At 46.1% G+C, this 23107-nt stretch overlaps 4 protein-coding genes across 10 annotated transcripts; 2 read left to right on the forward strand and 2 right to left on the reverse strand.

Annotated features, from left to right (window-relative positions):
* Positions 1-107: 107 nt before the first annotated feature.
* Positions 108-3714, forward strand: LOC136183565 (MICAL-like protein 1). Its single transcript, XM_065970252.1, has 9 exons — positions 108-309; positions 366-414; positions 621-1574; positions 1630-2965; positions 3013-3118; positions 3178-3251; positions 3316-3430; positions 3479-3525; positions 3578-3714. The coding sequence occupies exons 1-9, from the start codon at positions 161-163 to the stop codon at positions 3625-3627; spliced, it is 2880 nt and encodes a 959-aa protein (XP_065826324.1). The 5' UTR covers positions 108-160; the 3' UTR covers positions 3628-3714.
* LOC136183564 (serine/threonine-protein phosphatase 6 regulatory ankyrin repeat subunit B-like) lies at positions 538-12532 on the reverse strand. Of its 7 annotated transcripts, XM_065970245.1 has the most exons (45): positions 12454-12532; positions 12286-12405; positions 12123-12221; positions 11951-12070; positions 11796-11906; positions 11640-11741; positions 11490-11594; positions 11341-11439; positions 11175-11285; positions 11078-11116; positions 10929-11027; positions 10770-10871; positions 10609-10713; positions 10461-10556; positions 10317-10415; positions 10165-10263; positions 10008-10112; positions 9862-9960; positions 9700-9801; positions 9530-9649; positions 9387-9476; positions 9237-9335; positions 9081-9179; positions 8948-9028; positions 8799-8897; positions 8659-8742; positions 8501-8605; positions 8341-8439; positions 8190-8288; positions 8042-8131; positions 7881-7982; positions 7709-7828; positions 7537-7656; positions 7357-7488; positions 7248-7310; positions 6570-7196; positions 6386-6516; positions 6211-6319; positions 6017-6148; positions 4887-5969; positions 4756-4828; positions 4411-4711; positions 4036-4344; positions 2009-3112; positions 539-1933 (listed from the first exon to the last, which is right to left on the reverse strand). In XM_065970245.1, coding segments are annotated over exons 1-43 (5940 nt in total). In that variant the 5' UTR covers positions 12523-12532; the 3' UTR covers positions 539-1933; positions 2009-3112; positions 4036-4343. The 7 variants fall into 7 exon arrangements, with proteins under 7 accessions (XP_065826319.1, XP_065826317.1, XP_065826318.1 ...); XM_065970247.1 differs by having other exon boundaries at positions 538-1933; positions 4036-4711; positions 9712-9801; XM_065970246.1 differs by having other exon boundaries at positions 4036-4711; positions 6211-6313.
* A 111-nt stretch (positions 12533-12643) lies between these two features.
* On the reverse strand, positions 12644-19494 carry LOC136199973 (LLGL scribble cell polarity complex component 2-like). Its single transcript, XM_065990295.1, has 32 exons — positions 19183-19494; positions 19061-19123; positions 18754-19006; positions 18272-18685; positions 18100-18197; positions 17598-17679; positions 17430-17539; positions 17124-17279; positions 16984-17056; positions 16846-16929; positions 16669-16789; positions 16567-16618; positions 16380-16516; positions 16254-16326; positions 16056-16191; positions 15931-16001; positions 15828-15868; positions 15453-15772; positions 15209-15387; positions 15059-15144; positions 14688-14996; positions 14513-14632; positions 14346-14456; positions 14232-14287; positions 14081-14180; positions 13830-14034; positions 13712-13781; positions 13549-13655; positions 13381-13492; positions 13166-13238; positions 13056-13108; positions 12644-12993 (listed from the first exon to the last, which is right to left on the reverse strand). The coding sequence occupies exons 4-32, from the start codon at positions 18350-18352 to the stop codon at positions 12856-12858; spliced, it is 3354 nt and encodes a 1117-aa protein (XP_065846367.1). The 5' UTR covers positions 18353-18685; positions 18754-19006; positions 19061-19123; positions 19183-19494; the 3' UTR covers positions 12644-12855.
* On the forward strand, positions 19288-22602 carry LOC136199974 (leucine-rich repeat and fibronectin type-III domain-containing protein 2-like). Its single transcript, XM_065990296.1, has 13 exons — positions 19288-19527; positions 19634-19699; positions 19759-19830; positions 19879-19950; positions 20004-20081; positions 20137-20217; positions 20265-20336; positions 20385-20447; positions 20505-20588; positions 20648-20817; positions 20882-21262; positions 21324-21569; positions 21624-22602. Exons 1-13 carry the CDS (start codon positions 19340-19342, stop codon positions 22466-22468), a joined length of 2418 nt encoding a protein of 805 aa, XP_065846368.1. The 5' UTR covers positions 19288-19339; the 3' UTR covers positions 22469-22602.
* Positions 22603-23107: the final 505 nt, after the last annotated feature.

Raw genomic sequence — 23107 nt, forward strand, 5'->3', positions numbered from 1 at the left:
AAGTTGTGCACGACTTTTTAATAATCCGCCACTTTCATAGTCTTTATTCGCGAGCTTTGCGACGGCGTCGTCGCTTGGCGGCACTTGGAATATCCGGGCGGTGGAAAACGGCACTCCCCGTATAGGCCTTTCCTCTTCTCGGACTTTGACCTCCGCTTTCATGGCGCTAAAAGGCGTACGTGCTCTTCAGGCTTGGTGTGCCAAACAGTGCGAGAACTATCCGAACGTCTCGATTACCAACATGACGACGTCGTTTCGCGACGGCCTCGCATTCTGCGCGATCATTCACCGATACCGACCCGATCTCATGTAAACGAATCAGTCTACTTTGATGCTCGCCCCCTTTCACTGTGTCCTATTCGTAGCGACTTCGAATCACTTTCGCCGAACGACATCGCGGGAAACAATAGCCTGGTAATAATCCGAAACCGGATCTGGGCGACTAATTAAACTTGAAAGAATAAACTTCACATCCGGGAAACCTTTTTAAATGAAGCACTTGATGGATAATCAGAATCAGCGTTGATTGAGTCCTTTATATTTTAATTATTTTATGTGGATCTTTCCGTGGGAGGGGGATATTTCTTTACTCAACTATTGATTACGTCTTTTTGATCTAGGCTTTTGACGTCGCCGAGTCAAAGCTTGGTATCTGTGCGCTACTTGATGCTGAAGACATGGTTGCCATGAAGGTTCCCGACAAGCTGAGCGTGTGCACGTACGTGTCGCAGTACTACAACTATTTCAACGGAATGACGCCGAGTGCTGGATTGGGACGAATTCGCACGACGGCGAGCGGAGACGCCGAGAACGCCAACGCCACCGCCGCAAAAAAGAAGAAAACCGAGGAAGTAGTCAAAGAGAAGAAAAAGCCGGAAGACGTCGCTGGCAAGGAGAACGCGAAGACGGCGAGCGATAGAGTGGGACGGGAGAACGGAGAAAAAGCGTCGGCGAATCCAACTGGGGAAAAGAAGCAACCGTTCGTTTTTCGGTCACGATTGAAGACGACGGAAAAGATGGAGGTCGACGAGAGCGAAAAGAAAAGCGAGTCAGTCGGCGGACTCCCAAAGCCAAGCGGCAAAGGTTCCGCCAACGAAAAGATGAGCGATTCGGCGGCGACGGCGACGGCGGCGACGAAACACGAACGCTCTTTTCCTATTGAACAGAAGAGTGAACCGATTGTGAGAAATAGAGTAGTTACGACTGATGAGAAGACTACCACCAAAGTGGGGTTAGCGGCGTCTGCTTGGGGAAAGACCGGTGATGACAATAAAGAGGAGTTGCGTTCTCAGACGATCGAGGTGGCGGCGATGCCGTCTCGCGACGTCGCGAAGGAGGAGGAGAAGGGCGGGAAAACGGACGTTGCCGCCGCTCAGACGATAACGTCGTTCTTGAGTCGACTTCAGCAGAAGGAAGCGAAGAAGGTGGAGGCCACGACAAAGGAACCGGAGAAGAAAGTCGACGAGGAGACGTCCAAGGTCGCAGCAAAGGAAGTCGACGAGTCGAAGTCAAGAAAGAATATAGCGAGACGAAACTTCTTTTCTTCCCCTCCTCCGTCTTCTCAACCTCAACAGGTAAAGAAGATGGTTACCGTGGAAACGACATGGTGATTTGCTTTTCTTTCCTTAGCTTACGGACAAATCCGACGTCAAGTCGGAGAGGACGGAAGCGAAACGAGACGACGTCGTGGTTGAGCCGTCAACGGAAGTAAAACGCGTCGACGAAGCAAAGGCGGAGCAAGAGAAGACCGTCGCTCCCCAGGAAAAAAAAATGAGCAAGCCTGAAGATGCCATGCCCGTCGCTCCACCGAGAAAATCGCTACGAAGAAAAACGGCGCAAAAGTCAGACGAGAAGACCTCAGCGGCAGAAGAGAACAAACCCCCCTCGGCAGCGGCGATCCTACACCCAATTTCTCACGTCCAAAAACCGCCGCCTAGAAAAGAGAATCAAGATCAGACCGTACCCGAATTTCTTCTCGCGAAAGAAAAGATCCTATCTGGCGTCTCACCCCACGCGTCACCCCGAGCCTCCCCGCGCGTTTCACCGCGCGGTTCTCCCATTCCCGCGTCGAGAGGAGCGGCGGCGCGAGACGAGCTGCCCAAGCCGGTGCCTCGAGCGAGGGTAGGCCCCCGCGCGCCGCCGCCGAAAAAACAGGAGGAGGAGGACGCGGTTAAAAAGGAGCTGGAAGCGGTGCGATCGCGCGTGCGAAGAAAATCGCCGTGGCGAAGGAAAGACGAAGATAGAGCCGACTCGGAGGAGCCGAAAACCGACGAGACCGGATCTGAAAAAGAAGACCCTTCGAAAGGAGAAAACGAGACGTCGTCTCATCCGACTCCTTCGCCCAGAATCAAACGTTCCGCTCCCTCGTCGCCGTCGAATCAAGTCGCGCAGCCGGCTGAATCAAAGCCATTCGACGTGAAACTCAAACGAGTTGCGCCTCGACCGCCGACGAACGACGGCGGCGAAAAACCGTCGCCGCCTCCCGTGCGTCCGTCTCGCCCGCCGTCGCCGCCGCGTCAAGACTCAAGAGAAGATCTCACCAAGGCGAACAAGAGGCCGGCTCCGCGTCCACCGCAGCCGCGCGTCGTTCCAAAAGACGTCAGTTCGAACGAGACGAAACGAAAGGCGAAGCGTCAGGCGCCGCCGCGTCCCGCCGGCAGTCCGGCGTTGATATCGCGTATGCAGCTGACGGATCGCGGAAGAGCGTACAGTCGACGGCAGGTGATCGAGAGGAGTCAAGCGGCAGCGGGGAGAACGCCGCCCGAACGACCGCTTCCGTATACGGGCGGGCCGGCGGGAAAGCGACCGGCGCCGAAGCCGCCTCCGATTGAGAGAAAGGAAGAGTTGGATGAGAAGATGACGTTGATCGAGGCGCGTCAGGAGTTGCATCAGTTGAGAATGGGGCAGAAGAAGTTGGAGGAGAGGGGGCCCGAGTTGGAGGAGCAGTGTAGGAATATGATGGACGGTAAAAGAGAATCTGCTTGAGATGTCACTTCATTTGTTTTTTCTTAGAGAAAGATGAGGAGGAGGATGGCGACGACGAGCTCATGAGTGAGTGGTTTACGTTGGTCAATGAGAAAAATCGGCTCATCAGACGTGAAGGAGAATTAGTCTACATGTAAGAAAAAATAATCGTTAGTTAGTCCGGTTGGTCTGTGCATAAGCCTTTATCTGTAGTATCAGTGATTTGGAATTGGTTGAAAAGCATGCTCAGGTTGAAGCTAAAGTTCGTCTTAAAATGTCCATACCCGGTGAGATTTACTTCTTATGATACTTATTAATTAACACTTTTGAACTCAACTATGGGTTTTTTAGACAACAAAAAGACGGCTCGGGATAGGAGAGAAGAGGAACGACTCATTAAAGAAATGATTGATTTAGTTGAGAAAAGAAACACGTTGCTTGAGCAGCTTGAAGAGGAACGGTTGAGGTAATAATACATAGAGGAAAAGGTTCAATTTTCCTACTTCTCTTCTAGGGAAATTGAAGAGGATAAAAAGGTGCAAGCTGCCATAGAGAAAAAAGGTAAGCTTACTGACGCTTTGCTGGAATGACATTCATTGATTGCGGGTGTTAGGATATAAGAAAACAGACGGTCCAAAAAGGCCATCGAAATGGTTTACATAAGCGAGGGTAGAAAGACTTTCTTATTTTTCTTTACCTAGCGTTAGAACGAGTGATACGTGCATTTATAATAAAGTCCTGTAGACAGTAGATGAGCGTTTTATTTCGAGCGTTGGGAGCATTTAACCTACCCTAGGTAGAGACCTGCACTAACTAACTGCGGATGTCAGCCTTAAGATGTAGTGTAAATCAGAGCCCGTACTTCTACTAGTATGTACAGGTCTGGCCGAGCTCGACCCAGACTCTTTTACACATGCTATTGTTTGACAGGCTGTCTTTCAAGTTACAGATTAAAAATCCAACAGTCAGAACGGACTAATGCAGGTTTAACAACGATAGGGTGGCTACTAAAAAGTGTGCCTACTGTAGTAAAATTTAGTTTCCTGATCTAATAAGGCCCCCCTTTCTTACTGCAAACATCGAAGGTGCCATTGCAATCAGAATGGCACCATGCAATCGGAAGACGTAGACGAACGACTCAGCATAGGCCCGAGCGACGTCCGAACGCCGAACGTCTTCTGCATGTAGTTGAGTACCCGGATATCTCTACGTATACCCATAAATTTACTAAAATTTAAAACAAAGTGGTTGGGGAATAAAGCAGCCAAACTGTGACTCATATGATACTGAGGCTATAGTTTTCACTAAAAATAGTACTCCTCTAACAATAAGAACCTAAAGGTACATTACTACAGTATGTGCGCGCAATACTCACTGGCTCTAAAGAAGGTAGCAAACAATCAATGTAACTACGATGGAGACGAACACGTACGATTAATTACTCACTATTGAAATTGAGACTCCAAAATTCTTTTTGCTTTTCCTCCTTTTTCAATATCACCTAAAGCACTGATCAGCTTTCCTATTGTGGCCGCTTCACCTAATTTCGCAGTCCACTTCTCCACCAAAAGGAAAAACTTCATACGAAGCTTTTTTTCTTTGTAATCGGTGCAAAATTGCTGTCCCTCAGCATGCTTCCAGCCAAACGCCATAGCCAGTTCGACTAATTCATCCTCATTCTCAACTATTGAGCTTTTCAAGGCGTTGATGTGTTTCTCCTCGACTATTTGAGTCTCGAAAGAGACACCTACAGCAAAGGTGAGCAAAAAAGCATTCAATTTGATTACATACAATCAGATGAATCAGACGTCACAGCGATTGCTTGTGCCGCGTGGTCATCTCCTGAACGCGAGACCGGATCTTCCTAAATTTGGTTGTCAGCATAACACAATACAGTATAGCACAATAAATTCTAAGTGTACTTGACACTCCAAAACTTCAATTGACGGAACGTCGTCGCGTAGTACGGCAAGAATATCTCGCAAGCCCAACTCACGCGCACAGGATGCAAACAAGGGTATCTTCGCGTCTAGTCCCTCGCTCCACCTGGCGAGAAAACGTCCAGGACAGTCTTTACAAATCATCACGTCTGCCATCGGCATGCCGAGCTTCCGACCAAGTTCAACGCCAACACGGCTAAAGTCCACTCGACTGAAACACGCCTCGATGCTCACTTTGACATTTCTTGACAGCATGCAGTAATGATCACTTGGAATCAATAACAGTTTCCTTAACGTGTCTGTGCACTTCGAGCGTCCACGTCTTGTTGTCACCGATCCCCCAGCCGCTCTGTCAATTGCCGCGCGATCATATGCAAGGGGATGCTTGACGAGATCTTGAAGCGACGACGCACTTAAGTATAAATCTCCACCTAGTATCGTGCCCGGACTTCTTTCGTCTAAGACTTTCATCGTCATTGAAACCATTTCTTCTAGAAATTCCAAACATTCCTTTTCGGAGAGAACGGGACCGCGCGCGACGATGTCAATCTGGTCTCCTCCTTCGTGCAATTCGATCAGTCCTTCAATTTTGAAATTAGTCACTAGCTTCTCCAAGACCATTCCATCTTTCCAGATCATTGGACATGGATCGAGAGACACGACTGATCGCGTCTGAAGAAAAGGAATCGTTCCGGGAACGATTATGTCTGTATCGTCTCTACATTGAAGGCGACGGCCTACATATACAGTCATATCCTCCTTGTGTTTCCACATGGCGTTTCGGAGTCGTTCTTCTATAAGAGCTGGGAATCGAAAAGCGTTCTCCTTGTCGGGCACTCGATAACACACTTCGAGAGCACAAAGTATTTCCATTACTTCATCAATAGACATGTGCTTATTCTTGTTAAATTGTCGGAGTGCTTCGTTGACTCGCTCAAGGCTCACTGATCCGTCGTCGATCTCTTCCATGTAAATAGGGAAGTCATTAGGCGACATGAGAGGACCAATGACGTTGTGACACAGCCAAGACGGATTCAAGATAACGTACTTGTCAATCGCAATAATCTAGAACTGTCGATTGTAGAAGAATTACAAACGCAATACTAGCTCACCTCTCCTATCCCATCGAGGAACTGAACGATGCGATTCAGTGTATCTTTCGGTAGGCCTCTGAAAATATTCCAATCGATAAGAAGACAAAAGAAGCCGGTTCGAAGAAAGTGACGACAGCTCATTGCTTTTATCTACAGCGAGGTACGAATCAATATGTTTAATTAATCTGATAATTGAGTGGGACGACAAATACCGTTTCTTTGGAAAGGTCCAACTCGTCCAGTATCTCATCATCTTCAACACGTATAGAAAACGATTCCTCTTCTTCTTCGTCCTCTTCGTCCTCTTCAACCTTTCTAAATCTGCGTTAGCAAGATTAATTAAAACACAATAGTCAGAGTGCCAGTCAGAGTACGAGCTAAACGCACCTGATAAAGTGAGGAAGACGGTTTGCATTTGCCAGGGAAACAAGAGGATCCGACGCCTCTACAATTTCCCGCAATTCGTGAAGAAACGACGACTGAATTTCGTCCACAATTTTAGGAACACCCGTCGCTCTCTAGATATAAACTATGCTTTTCCTAACTAACGTAAGCCTCGTGTCTATCAAACCTCGATGCATTCTTCTTTCACATGACCAATGTATTCTCGGAGTCTCTGCATCGTCTCTGACACGCTTACACGACAATCCAGAACGAACGTTTCGTCAGAGAAAATGAAATACTTTCCAAATTTAGCCTTCAGTGAATTAAGCAGACGTTTCATCACGCCTCGTCCATCGGTCTTGTCTCCTCTGCTTCCAATTATTATCACGTTGTTTTTGCTTGAAGATCCAACGCTGCATTTCGTTAGCGACAGCCAATACGACGACCGGAATCGTATCTCTTGTTCCGATTCGGTTAAGTCGACGACGAGAAGATAGAGCGTGTTTGACTCCGACAAGAAAAGACTGTGCGTTTTGTGAAAATTCGATTGACCGGCGAAATCGCAAAACACCACTTCGCCAGCCCCATCGACAATTGCTCTCACGACGTCGACGCCAGCCGTACGAAGAGAAGGATCCGTCGAATCGTCGACGCGAATTTCGCTCTCGAACGAGAGTCTTCCTTCCGCTTGTTTGCGTCGTAACGACTTCATCAGAGTCGTCTTTCCTGCTCCTCCCTTGCCGATTAGACACACTTTAAGTTTTGAAGGCTTCGTTATTCCCAATTCGAGCAATTTCGAGTACTGACACTTGTTCTAAATACCAATTAATTAGAGAAAACGGCGATCAAAGAATCGTGCGTTTACCCAAGCGTCTCGTAAGGTCTTCCTCATCTCTCCCGCAGCGTACTCGTACGGAAGCTTTCCGTCCTAAAAGAGATCTGCTTTGAAGCAGCTAACTAAACGGTATTCTGACGTTATCGCGCCAATCAGGATTTGCTCCCTTCTCAATGAAGAAGTCGTAATACTCCGTCAGTCTCAACAGCCGAGGAGGTTCTTCAAATCTTGAATATTTGGCGATGACATGAAGAACGCTTTCCTTAGACTCCTATATAAATACTTAAAAAGTATATGAGACGAGTACTAATCTATATACCACTGATACGGCTGTTACACTCGCTCCGGCTAACACTAGTCTCTTGAGTGTCTCGAGACACGAATGATTAGTAACGTAATCTAAATTTTCCAGAAAATACGACAAAGCTTCCACACCAAACTAAATGTGAAACAAAGCTGGCGTGATGGCTATATAGAATGACTGTTTGTACCTTGTCAAAGACAGTAACGTCAACGCCACTATCAAGTAAATCTTTGATAATGCTCATCGTTTCATTAATATCATAATGGGTTCTTCTTTTGCATGCATTGTGCAACGCTGTTTGTTGATTCTACACAACGTCCAAAGTCATCGACTCATACTTAGCTTTACAATAACTCAACTTCGTTTTTGGCATTAACAAGACAATTTTGCTGTTTCAGTAGCAAACGTAGAGCCTTGCCATCTTTTTGAAAACATGCTGCCATCAACAGAGTATTGCCTCGCTAAATAAAAAACGTCACGAAACTGCTTTCAAATTACCATGGTACGTGTCGGTGCTCACAACATCTCTGTCGTTTACGTTTGCTCCGTTGGCGAGAAGATATCGTGTAACTTTAACCCCTCCCGATAAGTGGAGCAACGATTCACCAAGCTATTCCCAAAAGATTTATTAATTACTTAGCAATCAGGTAATCACGTTGAAAACTAACACGCGTTCGCTGCGAAAGAGAACACCCGTTAGCGACAAGACGCTTCACAACCGAGAGATGATTTCTTCTGCACGCCATCATCAAAGCACTTTCGCCGTTCTAAACAGTTAAACGTCTATCTCCTGACAAAAGTCGTTCACACGTCAATCACCTCGTCAATTTCATTTACTGCTATTCCACAATCTAATAAATAATGCGCGACACCTTCGTGATCACTGTTGCAAGCCAGATGAAGAAGATTTTTTCCATCCTTTATACATCTCAATTATTCTCAAACCCCATCCCCCGTGAGCGTACTTATCCTGTTGTACCTTCGTTTTGAACTCAAGACTAAACCCGAGTTCAAGAAGTCTGGTAACAATTCCAAGAATGCCTTTATCACAAGCAAACTTCAAAAGAGATTCTTTGAGCTGAGCCTTATAATTACGTAATTCACAATATTTGCATTAACAAATTGAGAAGCCCTTACGTCACTTGATTTGTCATACTTGAAGCAGTAATCCAGTAGAACATGACCAACACAAAAATTCTCAGATAAATGCCTTAGATCAACCTACGCAATGAGAGATAATGAATAATATTATGAATTTAAACGGCTACATTGGTAACCTTATTTTGCTGCGTGAAATCAAAACCCCGTTCAACAAGACGATCAAAAACACGTACAGCATCCTTTTCACAGGCCATACTGAAAAGCTCTTCTTCGCTCTTACCAAAACATACTCATTGTTACGTGATAAAAGATAGTACTACTTTACCATTTCAACTACTCCCCTATTCATTAGAACGATTGCCGCTTCTTCACTGTTGAAGAAGTAAGGAAGCAACGACAACCAAGCCTACAAATGAACGTACAATACCGACAGACTAATGTTCACTGTCACACACAACCTGATCTTTGCTGCCAGTGTGAGAAAGACGATGCTCTAAAAGCGTTCTTAGAACATTCACAGTTCCACCCATGAATGCTGATTTTTGTAATGAAGTGATCTATAGAATTAGAATTACGAGACGTTCATTTTAGGTACAAAATCGATATCTATTTACCTCATCTAATTGATACCAATCAATGTTCAAATTAAGCAAATACTCCGCTACGTGCTCATGTCCGTTTTCACAAGCAATACGCAACAGTGACTCTCCATTCTATAAATAGAATCCCCGATGCGCTTAACACATGAGAAATAGAAAACTCACCGTCGTCAAAGAACAGCCTCTCGCTACGAGACACTTCACAGTTGATAAAAGTCCTGATTCACAGGCTAACATCAATGGAGTGTTGCCCCTCTTAAAATTAAACTCAAACTCTAATTGTCTTATGAATATGTACTTTAGCTTACACTGTCACTTTTACTCAAGTAGTCGTTGGAGACAATACCAATCAAATAATTTGACACGTTTGGCGACCCCCAAGGACAATATTTGGAACCAATTGACAAATGAAACAACGCCGTTTCTTGCTAGAATCCAAAATGAAGCCAAAGAGGTGGTAGTACTGCAAACTCCGTACCTTTGTACGGACTGTGAGCGAAAAAGATCCATGACGATGAAGATACTCAACAATCGCAAGATTACCCCGCTGGCATGCCAACATTATTGGTGTTTTACCGTCCTAATATGCATGAATATATATATATACGTATATATGATTTACAACAAGTTTAATTATTACGTTATCAGTTGAATGAATTTCAACTCCACGTTCAACAAGGAACTCTGCCACGCTCAAATTTCCGCTTTCGCCACAACACAAATGTAGCAAACCCTGACCCTATAGACACTTTCAATAATTCAATTTTCATTAGAACGAAGCCTCACCCAATGCTTTGTTTTCACAGTCAAAGAACAACCCTTCTGCACAAGACACTTGACTATGCTAAACAGTCCACTTTCACACGCATAAGCCAATGCAGTATATCCCTCCTAAAACTTTTATCAGAAAGAGAGCGTGTCGATTTCTTTATAATGAACTGACGGCATCTACTACGTCCAAGTCCACTTTGTGCTCGACGAGAAAGTGAGCAACTTCCAACTGCCGATATTCACAAGCCAAATGGACTAATGACTGCTTAGCCTGATAAAAATGTACATGATTACTAATTGAAAGTAATCTTGACATTGGAGTACTTCATTCCGTTGATTCAGTGAATAGCCACGTTCAAAAAGGTGCTCAACAATTGACAAAAGACCGCTGCGACAAGCGGCCATAAGCATACCATCGCCATCCTAAATCACTTCTAGTACTTTTCACATTCGAAACCTGTTTCTTACAAAATTGGCATCGCCGCAATTGAGAAAATAGTGCGCCACTTGATCGTCGTCTGGCTCGCGTCCGTTGCACGCTAAGGTGAAAATAGATTCGTTTTCCTTTGACACACAAATAGATTAGGAAACACTACGCCTCAATTGTGTCTCTTACAGCATTCCGATGACCTAAATCCCACTGCTCTTTTTTTTTCATTAGCATTTGAACAACAGTCAAGTTTCCACTTCTGGCACCTTTCATCAGTGCCGTCTCGTCCTTCTAAAATATTCACGTCAAATCAATGAGATGATATGCTGTGACCAATTTGCTCCTACGTCATCGGTTTTGTCAAGATCAAATTCGCACTTGTTCAAAAGAACTTCGACAACTGGCACGTGTCCCATTTCACAACTCACATGAAGACCTGATGCTCCCCACTACGCAAATTAATTTTAACGAAAATTCATTCCCTCTAACAATCGCGTACAAATTACTTTGTTTTTTGCCTGCCAACGACAATTCAGTTCCAATAGGAAATTAACCGCTTTTAGTAGCCCCTTCTTACAAGCCAATAGAAAAAGCGTTTCACCATCCTAATGAGATTGACAACAATGAAACCATTACTCATTTTATAACAACAAACGTCATTGCGGATTTCCAAACATTTCTCTGCACAAGACACCTGTTTTACAACAAAAGAGCTTATATTCTGTATGTGATTAACTATTTCAACGACTCACTTTTCCTTTTGAAATGGTTTTACCGATTTCTTTAGCAATAGATTCAAACAGACGCAAAAATGCATTCTCGTCTCCACACATCAGACAAAGATGAAGAGCCGTGTCTCCCCACTACAAAAATACGGTACATAATTACGTAATCTATGAAGTGACATCAATTTAGGACCCCATTTCTGACTGCAACATTGCAACCTCTGCTCTTCATCCATCCTATTAATTCCCAATTGCCACTCGTCACACAATTCAGATATGACGTCATTCCGAACTTAAAATACAATAATCAACATAAGTACATTTGATTAGATTGTTAATTGCCTCGTCTCTCTGTTCCAATATCTGAGAACCGTGCTCTTTTACAAACGTCTTCGCCACTTCGAATAAGCCGCCTTGACAGGCACAATGAAAGACAGTGCACACCCACTACAAACATTATCAATTCATGTCATTATGTTTTGTGAAAGAAACCTCTTTGGGTAGATCTTTGACTTGAAAAACGTCAGATAATAAATATTGAACCGCTTCCCTTTTTCCTCCTCTCAAAGCAAGATGCAATGCATTATAGCCAAACTAGAAAACACGATTACCGGTATTATTATGCAATCAATAAAATCAAGAACATACATAATCCACTGCTCTCACTCTGCATCTCGCTGCCACTAGATATTTCATAATTTCGACATTCCCGGCCTTCGATGACATCACAAAAGGTGTCGCTGCGTAATAATCCATCGTCTAAATTAATTATTTGATTAATTATTTATTATTCAGAAAATTACCGGCCGCCCGAAATATCCTCCTCCTCTTTGTGCTTCGAGCTCGGCGCCTCGATGAAGCAGCAATTTGACAACTTCCAATTTGTCGTGTTCACACGCCCAGTGCAACGGTCTTCTTCCCTCCTGCAATCTCAATAGCCACGGTTCCGCGTATCACATTGGCTGCATGACTAACGCTATCAGCTGCCTCAATCGACGCTCCGTTATCGATGAGAATTGAACAGATTTCCGCGTTTCCCGACAAGCATCCGAAATGAAGAGCTGTTTCGCCTTTCTAACCCCCCAAAGCCACAAAAAAGAAATGAGCGCACACGTCCCTCTTGCTTTTTCTTGTTTACCTCGTTGTGAATATGAATCCAACCCGGCTTCTTCGTCCCTTCAACGACGAGTTCCTTCACTTGGGACACCGCACCTTCGTGACACGCCTTCATCAACGCCGTTTTCTCGCCGTGATGCCACTAAATAGCGGTCCAAAACCTTGCAACAAGGTACCCCCTTACTCATACCTTCTTCACTGTAGCATCAAGCGATGCCAAGAAATAAAGACGCCGGTACTCTTTTCTATAGTCGTACATGCTTGCCGTCTTAGCGCGCGGAGTGAGCACAGAGTGAGGCGTGGCGCGTAATCAAATTTGACTGGTCAAATCTGAATACAAACATATATGTAGTATTTGGCAGTAATTGCACGCGTCCGTAGTCATTTCAATAGCATTTCATTATTCACACGATTCTGTGTCCTAATGTATAAAAAAACTGTAACTACGAACCAACCTCATCATTCTCAAAGACTCTGAATAGACCAGTGTTCCAACTACTGCATTACAATGAAAGAACGAGAAACGAAATCTTAGCTAAAAATAAATTACGATAGAATCAGGACACCGGACATCTTTTTCAGTCCACTGACTTTACAATTTCCACCAGGGTTTCTTTTCGTGTTGTTCAACCAGAGCCGCTACATTCTCCGCGAATTCGCCAGCAGATTTCTCCTGACGCGAAGTCGTTGCCGCGATATCGGACAACTTTTGACCACGCTCACGTAGTTCCTATCAACGAACAAGCATGCCATTAATATGACGTCATAAAATCTAAACACCCTATACTGTACTTGTCTATGATCCATTGGATGGCGAGGACGAGATCGAGCGGCCTCAACAGCATCTGAAACGCGCCAGCCAATTAAGCAAATCCAAGTAATTGCAATTTCTTAGTCATTACCAGTTGCATCACTGAAGGACCTCTCTGTGAGAGCTTTTCTTGCAGACGCACTCGTCCTCTCTTCAACGCTTTTCTATATAAGATACCGGTATTAGACATATACTGCCTTAGCTAATCAACGATGGGTACTGTTCAATAAATCAAAAGACTTGCACACAAATAAACGATACGTAAATAGAACAAGATGCTTTAACTTATTCCAACTTTCAACTCACCGTTGATGTGCGAGTCCACGTGTTCTGTGCTTTGACAGCTGCGTCGATGCTAATCTCTTGCACAGCGTCGTCATCCACACTTCCAACGGGAGACTGGCTCGATGAACATTGGCTTCACAAAAAGACAAAAATTGCCACTGCCCTCATAGCTACGACTGTCTGCAATACCTAGAACTGCATCGACCCTTGTCTAAAGACGTCTCCTCCTGACCGACAGCGGCTAAATCACTGTCTGAATGCCCAGTATCCCCATTCGATAGTCGACACCCGCCGTTCTAAAAATGGTACTAATTACATTCTACACATGCTTGGCACAAACATGATTGACTACTCTATCATTTGATATGTGATTAGCTTCTTTTCGGAAACTATCCGCTTCCAATGCGCAATGAGGGTAGATGCTAAGACATAAATTGGCTTTTGATTATGGGCTTGGTTGCCATAGTTACCCGGTATCGGGATGAAACGTCACTCGTTGCAATTGTGACGGTGACGACATGTAAAACGCTTGACCGTGTGACGTGAAAACGAAGCGATGAATTCCTCGACCGTTGTCTGAATCAATTAGTTGATCTCGATAGAGAAGACGAAGATCTGGAAGCGAGTAGGCGAGCAACTCGCCCTTGACAGTGAGACATGCCAAGTACTCAAATCCTAGAACAATTATTGAACAATATACTTTATTCGCTGATGGCACTACCTGTTGGGGATTTCATGACTGTGGCGTGGCGAAATGATTCTGCATTGATGTCTGACAGCTTTTGCTTATATTTGTGCTTGTATGATGAAAGGGCTATCACCTACACCACATCGATAACAGACACTGCCCCCAAGTGCTATACCCTCCCTACTTTGATCTGCTCTTCTGATACAACAACAGCATAGTGAGGCGGAGTCATATCAGGAGCTATAGAGAAAGCGTTCATTGAATATGCAAGCGTGAGAACTTCATTTATTATTATTGCCTTGTGCTAGATTTGCAGAGACGGCAAACTGGCCAGAAATCGTCTTTCCCGCGTGATCCAATGTGACAATGCGAACGACGGAAGCTCCATGATGAAGATGATACTCTTTCGCTACAAAAAAAAACATACATTCATAAACAAAAGATTTGTCTTTACCTCCCGTGTACCTGTTTGCTCAGCCGAAACGGCCAGCGTGTGCCGATGAACCATAATGGGCATGTGAATGCGGAAAGAAATGACGTGACCTGAAGCCGTTCCAGCCCACAACGAAGGAAAACTAGAGGGACCTGAAGAAAAAAAAACGTCAAAGAGCAAACGCAAACCTAAGTCTCTATAGACTACCATAAGCATAGGTATTCGAGAAGTGAGACGTCTTAACGCCGTTTCCCCTCTGCTCCTTCTTCTGGTCGAGCGTCGAACGAGATCCTAGCGTATCGGCCGTTATTCGTCGTTCTCTTCGCTGTCTCGTCGCATTCTGTTCCGGCAACGGTTGATCGCCGCCTCGAGGCTTCCCGTCGCCGCCGCTCTTCGACGGGTTGCCGTCGGCGACGGGTCGTCGAAGACGATGCGTTTGACTGCGAAGACGGCGAAACGAGTTTCGTATCGACTTGCGGAGCGACTGGAAGCGAGACAGAGAACGATCCGGAACGTCTACAAAACAAATGACACAATGTACAGTAGATATAGACTACTAGATATCATTTTGATCTCACCTTCTGTTGCCGTGCATTTTACTTGAACAAGCTGCTTCTGAAAATAGTCAATCAGAGCAATGCCTCGATTCGATGCCACAGCCAATCTGCACAACACGCACGTATGTATAAAAAATGACGCGACTCTTTCTTCATATAAACGGTACTTACAGGCCCCAGTCGCACGATATTTTAAGACTCGTGACGGGCATGACGGGTCGACAGGAGATGAACAGCGACGGCTGAAACCCCGGTTTCAACTGAAGCGAAGACAACCGGCATCTCAACGGCTTAGCACCGCCCTTCAACCTCGACGCTTCAGTCGACGGCGAATAACAAATATCAAGCATCTAGAAAGAGACGCGGCGTCATTTAGAAACCAAAAAGCATACAATCAATATAATTAATTCCGTACAGCTAGCGACGCTTCTCTCTCTCTCAAATCGAGCGTCGATAGAACGACGAAGCCACCGTAGCCTCCCACGGCAAGGACTTTCGTTAGGGGACAGAATGCCAATTCGACTACGGTTAGTCTCTGATCGTCGCAGAACGGATCGAACGTGCCCACTCGTCGAAACGGCGGCCACTGCACTTCGTTTGAGCCGCCCGACTCGTTGTCGCCTCTATTCTCGTCTTTTTCGTCGTCTCTAGCGTCGTCGTCGTAGTCGTCGCCGAAATCGCGAGGCGAGTAAAATAGTCCGGATAAATTGACTCGATGAAGCGGACGCAAGTAAACTGCCAGAAAAACGAACTTCCAAAATATGGAACATACGGATTTGGGGAGACTTGCCCTCCGATGCATCCCAAAAGCAAATACTACCATTTTCGTGACTAAAAAAAGCAAACGCTCATCATACATCGTCTCAAAGTAAATAATTAATTGATGAACTGACCCGGTTATAATCAAATCTTTGCTTGTAGGCGTGTTCGTTTCAAGTACGACGCCTCCAGTTATAGGCCAATCCTAATGTCACAGAGATGTAGTAATGACAATGAGACGCGTGACTGCATCTCTCACCTCCTTGCTTCTTCGCAGTGCCGAGAGTTGCTTCAAGTCAGACCAAAGCCCTTCTGGAACTGACGCGCAGTGAGTCAAATATGTCACTGGAGAATCGTGAAGACTGTATAAGTAAGGCTTGGGAATTTCCGGAATTCTTTAATTAACACAGAGATCCAATAAAATTTTTCAACTCGCCATTGTAGAATAAATAGTTACCCTGGTGACGTCAAATCAAAGGTGACGATTTCTTCTTCCGTCAAAACGAGTAAGGCAGTGGGCAAACCATTATCTAATCATATGCAAAGGGTTGTTTTCTGGTAGATCAGCCTTGTTCATTCATACCAGAAACGCATGTGAAATCGATGACTTTGGCAGTGAAATCCAGAGCCACGTGACTAGCTCCTTGCATCACAGTGATGCAATGCTTATCGCCGTAATTGCTACGTGGCATTCCACCGGAAAATATAACAAGAGGATCACTAGGAGAACTAAAAATTAGATTATTAATTCAGGAATCATTACACAGTACCTGTCACTTCCTCTCCACAAAATCTTCTCTATGCGTTTGCAAGAAGCAGGGCCTACGAAAGCAAAACGATAAGCGCGTGAAATACTTTTTGACGTCATGTACCGTAAGGAAACGATCTCTCTGGTGCTCCAGCACGATTTCCTTGATAGACTGCAAAGCTGCCGTCGGAGTGCGACGTGATGAATTGCTTGCCGTCTGGGTGCCAGCAAAAGGACTCCAAGTACTGAAAAAAAGGTCACAATTGATGCAGAAATCACGTGTGAGAAACTTGTGACCAACCTGAAGTGGACTAAATGACTGCTCGGGTCTGTTCGTTGTGAGATTCCACAAAACGATTGCACCCTTTTCAAAGCCAATCAAAATCTAAGAAATTCAACAATATTGATTAAATAATTAATTAAAAGCGGAGTCGCTGGCCTTGTTGGAATGACTCGGATGAAGTTCCAAGGCTTCGATTGCCCCTGGATGAAGTTTCGTGTGAGACTGAAGCCTGAAAAGACGTACACCATAAAAGAAAAGTGAAAGTGATATCAGATGACGTCAAAAAGAGCGCTCACCCCGCCGTTGCATGATTCCAATAGATGATCGGCTCTTTCAGCTTGAAATCCTCAAGGACAAGAGTGTAGAGATTGCCGCTTTCCGTTCCCACGTATAGAACGGGCGAATCCTTGGGCAGGCAACAGACGGATATCGCTTTTGCGCCGCCAAACGAACTAAAGGAGAGAAAATGACGTAACAGGCGACGCAGAGAGACGTACATCATATATATTCATTTTCCCTAATATTATGTTCACTCCAGTACATTTATTGTTGTTAATATTTAATTCTTCATTGAAGCGCAATCTTTCAGTTTTCTCCCTTACCTCGCCGACGCCAATCGGTAGCGATTCACGAGACGAAGATTCGGCTTCTGCGTGTCGGACAATTGCCAAAGGTAGATGACACTGTCCAGGCACAACGTGATGACTTGTTGCTATACAGAAAATCCTTTCTCCAAGAGCGGCCCCCAAAAGCCAAACAATAATTTCCACCTTTCCACCGTTGGGCAAAATTTGCAAGACGGCGGTATCTTCGTCGTGAACGCCCGTATAAACAACTCCAGGCCGACCGTAACTAAAATACCAAATATCAGTGACGTCAAACAAAAAACACGTGTTCCTAAAAAAGAATTCGTATGCGTGACGTCATCATTCCATTTTCAATATCGAAAAAAGACACTGTGACGTCACGAATTCTTTGCGAATTCGTTTTTCGCGTTGCGCGCAGTTTCGAGTGAGCGCGCCGCGCGTATTCTGTGAGAAATTCGTTCGCCGAACGTGTCACGTAACACCGCCGACGGCGTTAGCAACGGCGGAATGCAGGCGGTCAGGTGCGCGCGCGCCCCTCCCATTCTACCCTCGAGCAAAAAGAAACGTTGACAATGTAACGAATTGTTGCTCGCTCGCTCGCTCGATCTCCCCGAAAACGTTCGTAGAAGAAAAAAAGAGCGCGAGGCTTACTACCGCACAGTGGCGTGATCGCGAGTTCACTAACATTCGCAAATCGCCGTGTTTCGTTCCGAGGAAGATGAGTTTGAGCGTCTCGTCGAAGGCCAGCGTCGACGGGCGATGAGGAAAGCCGTGCTCGATGCTCTGCGTGACGTGGACAAGGGGTTTTTTTTCGGCGATTCGATTTGACAAAGCTGATTTTCGTCGAGCGCCTGTACCTTTTGGACGTCGAAGTGGATGCGATGGGATGTCGCGTGACGGAAGGAGTCGCCCTTGAGTCGACGCGTTAGTCGCTTCATTGGATGAGACGGAGGATCAGGTTGGGGAGAAAAGCGATCGCAAAACGACTCTTTATATCAATCCTTGTAAATAACTTAATTTGCTATTCGTTGTGACGGGAGATTGGGAAGTGACGTCTAACGAAAGACGTCACTTCTGACATCACAAGCATGCACGTGTGTCGTCACTTGTTTCTTTTTGGGGCGCTCGCTGCACGTGCAGTGTAACTCCAATAAATTACCTTTTATGGCCGAGGTGCAAAAAGCAACGCTGTCAGCTGTCGTCCTACCGCAGAGCAAAGTTCTTGAGCAAGTTGGAAACTGGGGGCCAACGACTTCCCGACGCGAATCGTCCTAGAGCAACGGTCCAGCAGTGAGATTAGAGGAAAAAATTTAAGACCTCTAGGGAATTCTGGACCGACCGGGCTCACGTAGGTGCTGAGACTGCTGATTCATGCCGTTGGTGTGAGGGTCCGCAGGGTTGCGAACCATGTAAGACCCCGCTTGCGGTGCAGGGGCCTTATCTAGTGTAGCTTGTTCTGTTCCACTCCAATGTCGATATCCAGATGGACACCGCTGCAGGAAGTTTCGTTGCCTCTAGCTCAGTTTCTCGACGGTGATCCTGTTCTAGACTGAATTGGTCGTGGTGGGTGGCTCGGTCAAGCACTTTGGCGCCTAAAACGGACGTGGTTATCAATGTCGCCGGCGGGACTATTCTCTGGAAAAGACCTTGTTCTCTCTTCCCTCTTCTCTCGACCTAGCCTAGGCTACTCTGAACGGATGTTGCCGGTCCTATACAGTACTACAGTGTATAGTCGGCAATGCGACAGCAAGATCAGTCAGGTGCTTACGTTGCGACTAAGCAAACCTCTTCCGCTTCTCAACGACTTTAGGAAGTTAGGCCGCTAATTATCGTCCCCATAGAGTCAAAACAAATTGGTGTGGGAGCGCAACCGCATTGCGCCACCGACGACGAGTCTCACCAGTCTAACGTCCGCTTTCTCCGACATGACTCGCCTAGCGGTTCCTGGCTTGGTCTTGGTTGCGTGTGGCTTCCTTCTGGTGACGGTCCTAGCCGAGAATCGATGTCCGAAGCGATGTCGGTGTTTCAAGCGCGGTCTCCAACACAGAGTCGATTGCAGCTTTCTCGGATTGAAGAAATTTCCTCGAATGTTGCCATTGGACGTCACCCATCTGTAAGGGATGAACGCTATAGTGAGGACAAAGTCTAACAAAGGAATCGTTGGCGTCGCGCTCACTATTGCTTCCGCGATTTCTAATTTTGTCCCTCCTCCACTACAGGTCACTTGAAAACAATAATATCAAGGAAATCCCCGATTCTCCACTATATCCCTATCTTCGAGATCTGTAAGTTATACAAAGAGTTAGAAAAAAAGGAAGTGATACAGCACGTCCTTTTTTATTAGAAATCTTGCTCGAAACTCTATAAGCCGCGTGGGACATTTCACTTTTGCCGCAATGAGATTCTTACAAATTTTGTAAGTGAATCGTGCTTACCTGACGTCTCTAATTCTCCCATTTTCAAGGGACTTGAGTGGCAACGAATTAGAGGCTCTTTCGTCAAATTCTTTTATAAGCCTTTTTCACCTAAAGGAACTGTAAGAGCGTTCTAGTATTTGGTGTGGGATGAATAAGTCACTTTACGGCACAGGCGTTTGTCAGGAAACAAGTTCTCGTCCATAGACAACGTGACGGTTTCCTTCACGTATCTCGATCATCTACAAAAGCTGTAAGAAGCTTGGTAGCCTTCTAGCGAAAAACGTCGATAGCATACACTTGTTCAGATTTCTATCTGGCAATCGTCGCAAATTGGCGGGTGGCTTATCAAACAATCAGTTTAGCCAGCTGGTGTCGCTTAAAGAACTGTAAGTGCAATTACCAATTTCGCTGTCGACTAACTGCCTCGTTGCAGGGACTTGTCCTATTTACATTTACAAAGCCTTCCAAATGAAGTGTTTGGCCGACTCAGAAAACTCCAAAAACTGTACAACTCTTAGCAAATCAGAGCAACTACTGATACTAACTCCCTTAGGGATATCAGCTACAATGATTTGGAGGAATTTCCTTATAGAGCTTTGTCGACTATTCCTTATCAGTACGTAGGACGACATACATACATGCTTTCATTCCAGTAACCTATATACGCGTCTAGAAATATCGACCTTCGGCACAACAGAATCAGACACTTCGGACACAATAGCATCGGCTCAATGAAAATACCGTCATTCAATAACTTGTACGCCTAGCTGGTTCCTATGCCGCGGATCTATCCCTTCCTGTTCCGTGTGTACGCAGGAGAATCGAAGGAAACCCGCTCGTCTGCGACTGCACTGCGACCTTCCTTTGGAAACGACTTCGAGAAGGCGACACGATGGACGATGTCATAATGGACGTCGTCTGCAATTCGCCGCCGCCCGTATCCGGAAAACAGTTGTACTATTTGAAAAAAGAAGACCTCGTCTGTGGTAAGAGACTTATACACAGCTAGTACATGCCTTTCTTAATTCATCTCCTCGCGTTGTGACAAAGATCGCGTTCTCTGCTTTTCCGCGACTCCGGCCAACGTGACGTACGCCTGCATGGGGATGCCAGCCGTCATTGATTGCAAAGTGGACGGCTTGAGCGGCGAGATGATCAAGTGGGAAAAGAACGGTGTGCGATTGCCCGTCTCCGACAGCGACGTCTGCCAAACGAAATATCATCTGACGTGCACTGGATCGTTGGTCATACGCGACGTGCAGTTGAGTGACCTCGGCGAGTATCGGTGTCTTGCTGGCGAAGGAGCAAGCGAGACCGTCAGTCCGCCGGGACGTATGCGAATCATCTCGTCCTGCTACAATAACTCGGAGACGCCGGCCCCGACAACCGTTGCACCGACGCCGACACCGACGTCGCCGGAATGCTACGACAGTAAGAAATAGAATTAATAGTTAATTAATTCATTAATACATTTGCATTTGTATAATTACAGACGGCTCATGTGCAGCGAGTGGCGAAAGTGGCAGCGGCTTTGAGCCGAAACCCTGCCCATGCCCACCGAACGTATCAAACTCAATAGTCAACTCGAACTGCAGTAAAACTAAGGGCATCGGCAAACACCTACCCGACGACGAAGTTACGTACAAATGCAAACAGGGATACATATTGAGCGAGAATCATCGACTTGTATGCCGAAGTGACGGAAAGTGGAAAGGAGAACAACCCCGTTGCGCTTTAGGTATTCTATATCTAACGTGTACTAATAACCGATTTATTGATTTCGCGATCCTAGCATGCGGGAGAGCCATAGTCGACAACGAGCTCCTCTTCAGCAAGGCAAAAGATTTGACAGGCGTATCGTCGTCGTCGTCGCAACTCGGCGGTCGCGTCATCAACGACGACTTCGACCTACTGACGAAAGGCAAGCTGCCGCCGTTCGTAGGCCAAATGAGAATGAACGGCGAACCGATCAGCTGCGACGTGACGCTGATCAGCAACACGCTCGGCATGACGGCGGCGAATTGCGTCACAAAGCCGAACGCGGAGCAACCGTACGACCTGCGTCAAAATCGAATCGAAATAACGTTCGGCAAACGACGTCTCAATCCGGTCGACGACGAAATGGCGCAGCAGATTCGTTTCGTGAAGAAAATCTATATACATAGTCGCTATGCGCCGAATACGCTCAAATACAACGTCGCTCTGCTTCGACTCGACGTTCCCGTCTCGTTCAACCAACACGTCCGACCGGTTTGCCTCAGCAAGAGCCTGTGGTCGTTCGAGAGTCGAGACGCGGACAAGGTTTCGGTGAGCGGCCTAAGCCACGTGACGACTAAAACCGGCGACGACACGTCGTTGCGGAAGGCGATCGTCGTCGTCGCCAATCAGAGCACGTGTCGCAAAGTGATGCGAAGCGTCGACGTCGCTACCGATTCGATGATCTGCGCCTACGGGCCGTGTCACGGCGTCGGTGGCGGACCGCTCGTCGTTCTCGTCGACGATTTTTGGTATGTGATCGGCGTGACAAGCTGGGGCGATCGGTGCGGCACGTCCGGCCAGTTCGGCGTCTACGCGCGCGTCACGCACCCGAACATTAATAAGTGGATACACAAAATAAAGGAAGACGACGAGTCGTAAATGAGATTGGTTGTCGTGATAGTTGTCTAGTATTTTTTGTCTTGTGCCGTGTGACCACGTGTTTGTATCCCACGAATTCAAGTGATCGTGTAAATGGAGCACTTTCACTACAATATACATATGTAACCCTGCCACATATCGTCATCGCTTGCAAAGGAAGGGAACGGTTTAGTTGCAAGGGACCTGGTCATACCGGTATACTCCTCTATATGTAGGTAATAAACATTGGCCGCATCGCGCTAATATATTGACCCCACTGCCCCAGTGAGACTCAGGAGTGCTCTAGATAGTCTAGTAGAGGCGTTACGAGTCTAGAAATTCATTACCAGGCGTCGGCGTCTTCGTGTGTTGGACCCCGGCAGTCCAGCCTAGCGAGCGTCTATTTACAAACGCTGCCAAGCGAGACAAATTGGCAGTGCCATGGCGATCGATTTCTTTTCGGAATCTGGCTTGCTTTCCGCTGACAAAACGGCGAGTTCCAAAGTACTTTTTGACCGACAAGCGCGCGCTACGCCAACTTCACGAAGCGCCCTGCGAAGCGCCAATTTCATGACGAGCTGGTGCGGCCTACTATGCGTGTACACGTATTGGACACTGCTGCATCCATAAAAAAAGATCTTTTTATCTAATAGACATATT

This window comes from Oscarella lobularis, chromosome 2 (genome assembly GCF_947507565.1).
Source record: "Oscarella lobularis chromosome 2, ooOscLobu1.1, whole genome shotgun sequence".
Taxonomy (NCBI): Eukaryota; Metazoa; Porifera; class Homoscleromorpha; order Homosclerophorida; family Oscarellidae; genus Oscarella; species Oscarella lobularis.

Coding starts and splice junctions, on each gene's coding strand:
- LOC136199973 (XM_065990295.1), bottom strand. CDS start 18,352: ATGAAGCGACTAACGCGTCGACTCAAGGGCGACTCCTTCCGTCACGCG. Junction 15,388..15,452: donor AGAGAGAAGCGTCGCTAGCT/GTACGGAATTAA, acceptor GTCTCTTTCTAG/ATGCTTGATATTTGTTATTC. Junction 13,656..13,711: donor ATCACATATCAAATGATAGA/GTAGTCAATCAT, acceptor TACCATTTTTAG/AACGGCGGGTGTCGACTATC.
- LOC136199974 (XM_065990296.1), top strand. CDS start 19,340: ATGACTCGCCTAGCGGTTCCTGGCTTGGTCTTGGTTGCGTGTGGCTTC. Junction 19,831..19,878: donor ATGAGATTCTTACAAATTTT/GTAAGTGAATCG, acceptor CCCATTTTCAAG/GGACTTGAGTGGCAACGAAT. Junction 20,082..20,136: donor CTCGATCATCTACAAAAGCT/GTAAGAAGCTTG, acceptor ACACTTGTTCAG/ATTTCTATCTGGCAATCGTC.
- LOC136183564 (XM_065970245.1), bottom strand. CDS start 12,522: ATGTACGACTATAGAAAAGAGTACCGGCGTCTTTATTTCTTGGCATCG. Junction 11,286..11,340: donor ATGTTGCAGTCAGAAATGGG/GTCCTAAATTGA, acceptor GTATTTTTGTAG/TGGGGAGACACGGCTCTTCA. Junction 8,743..8,798: donor ATTTCACGCAGCAAAATAAG/GTTACCAATGTA, acceptor CTCATTGCGTAG/GTTGATCTAAGGCATTTATC.
- LOC136183565 (XM_065970252.1), top strand. CDS start 161: ATGGCGCTAAAAGGCGTACGTGCTCTTCAGGCTTGGTGTGCCAAACAG. Junction 1,575..1,629: donor CGTCTTCTCAACCTCAACAG/GTAAAGAAGATG, acceptor TTCTTTCCTTAG/CTTACGGACAAATCCGACGT. Junction 3,252..3,315: donor TCTTAAAATGTCCATACCCG/GTGAGATTTACT, acceptor TGGGTTTTTTAG/ACAACAAAAAGACGGCTCGG.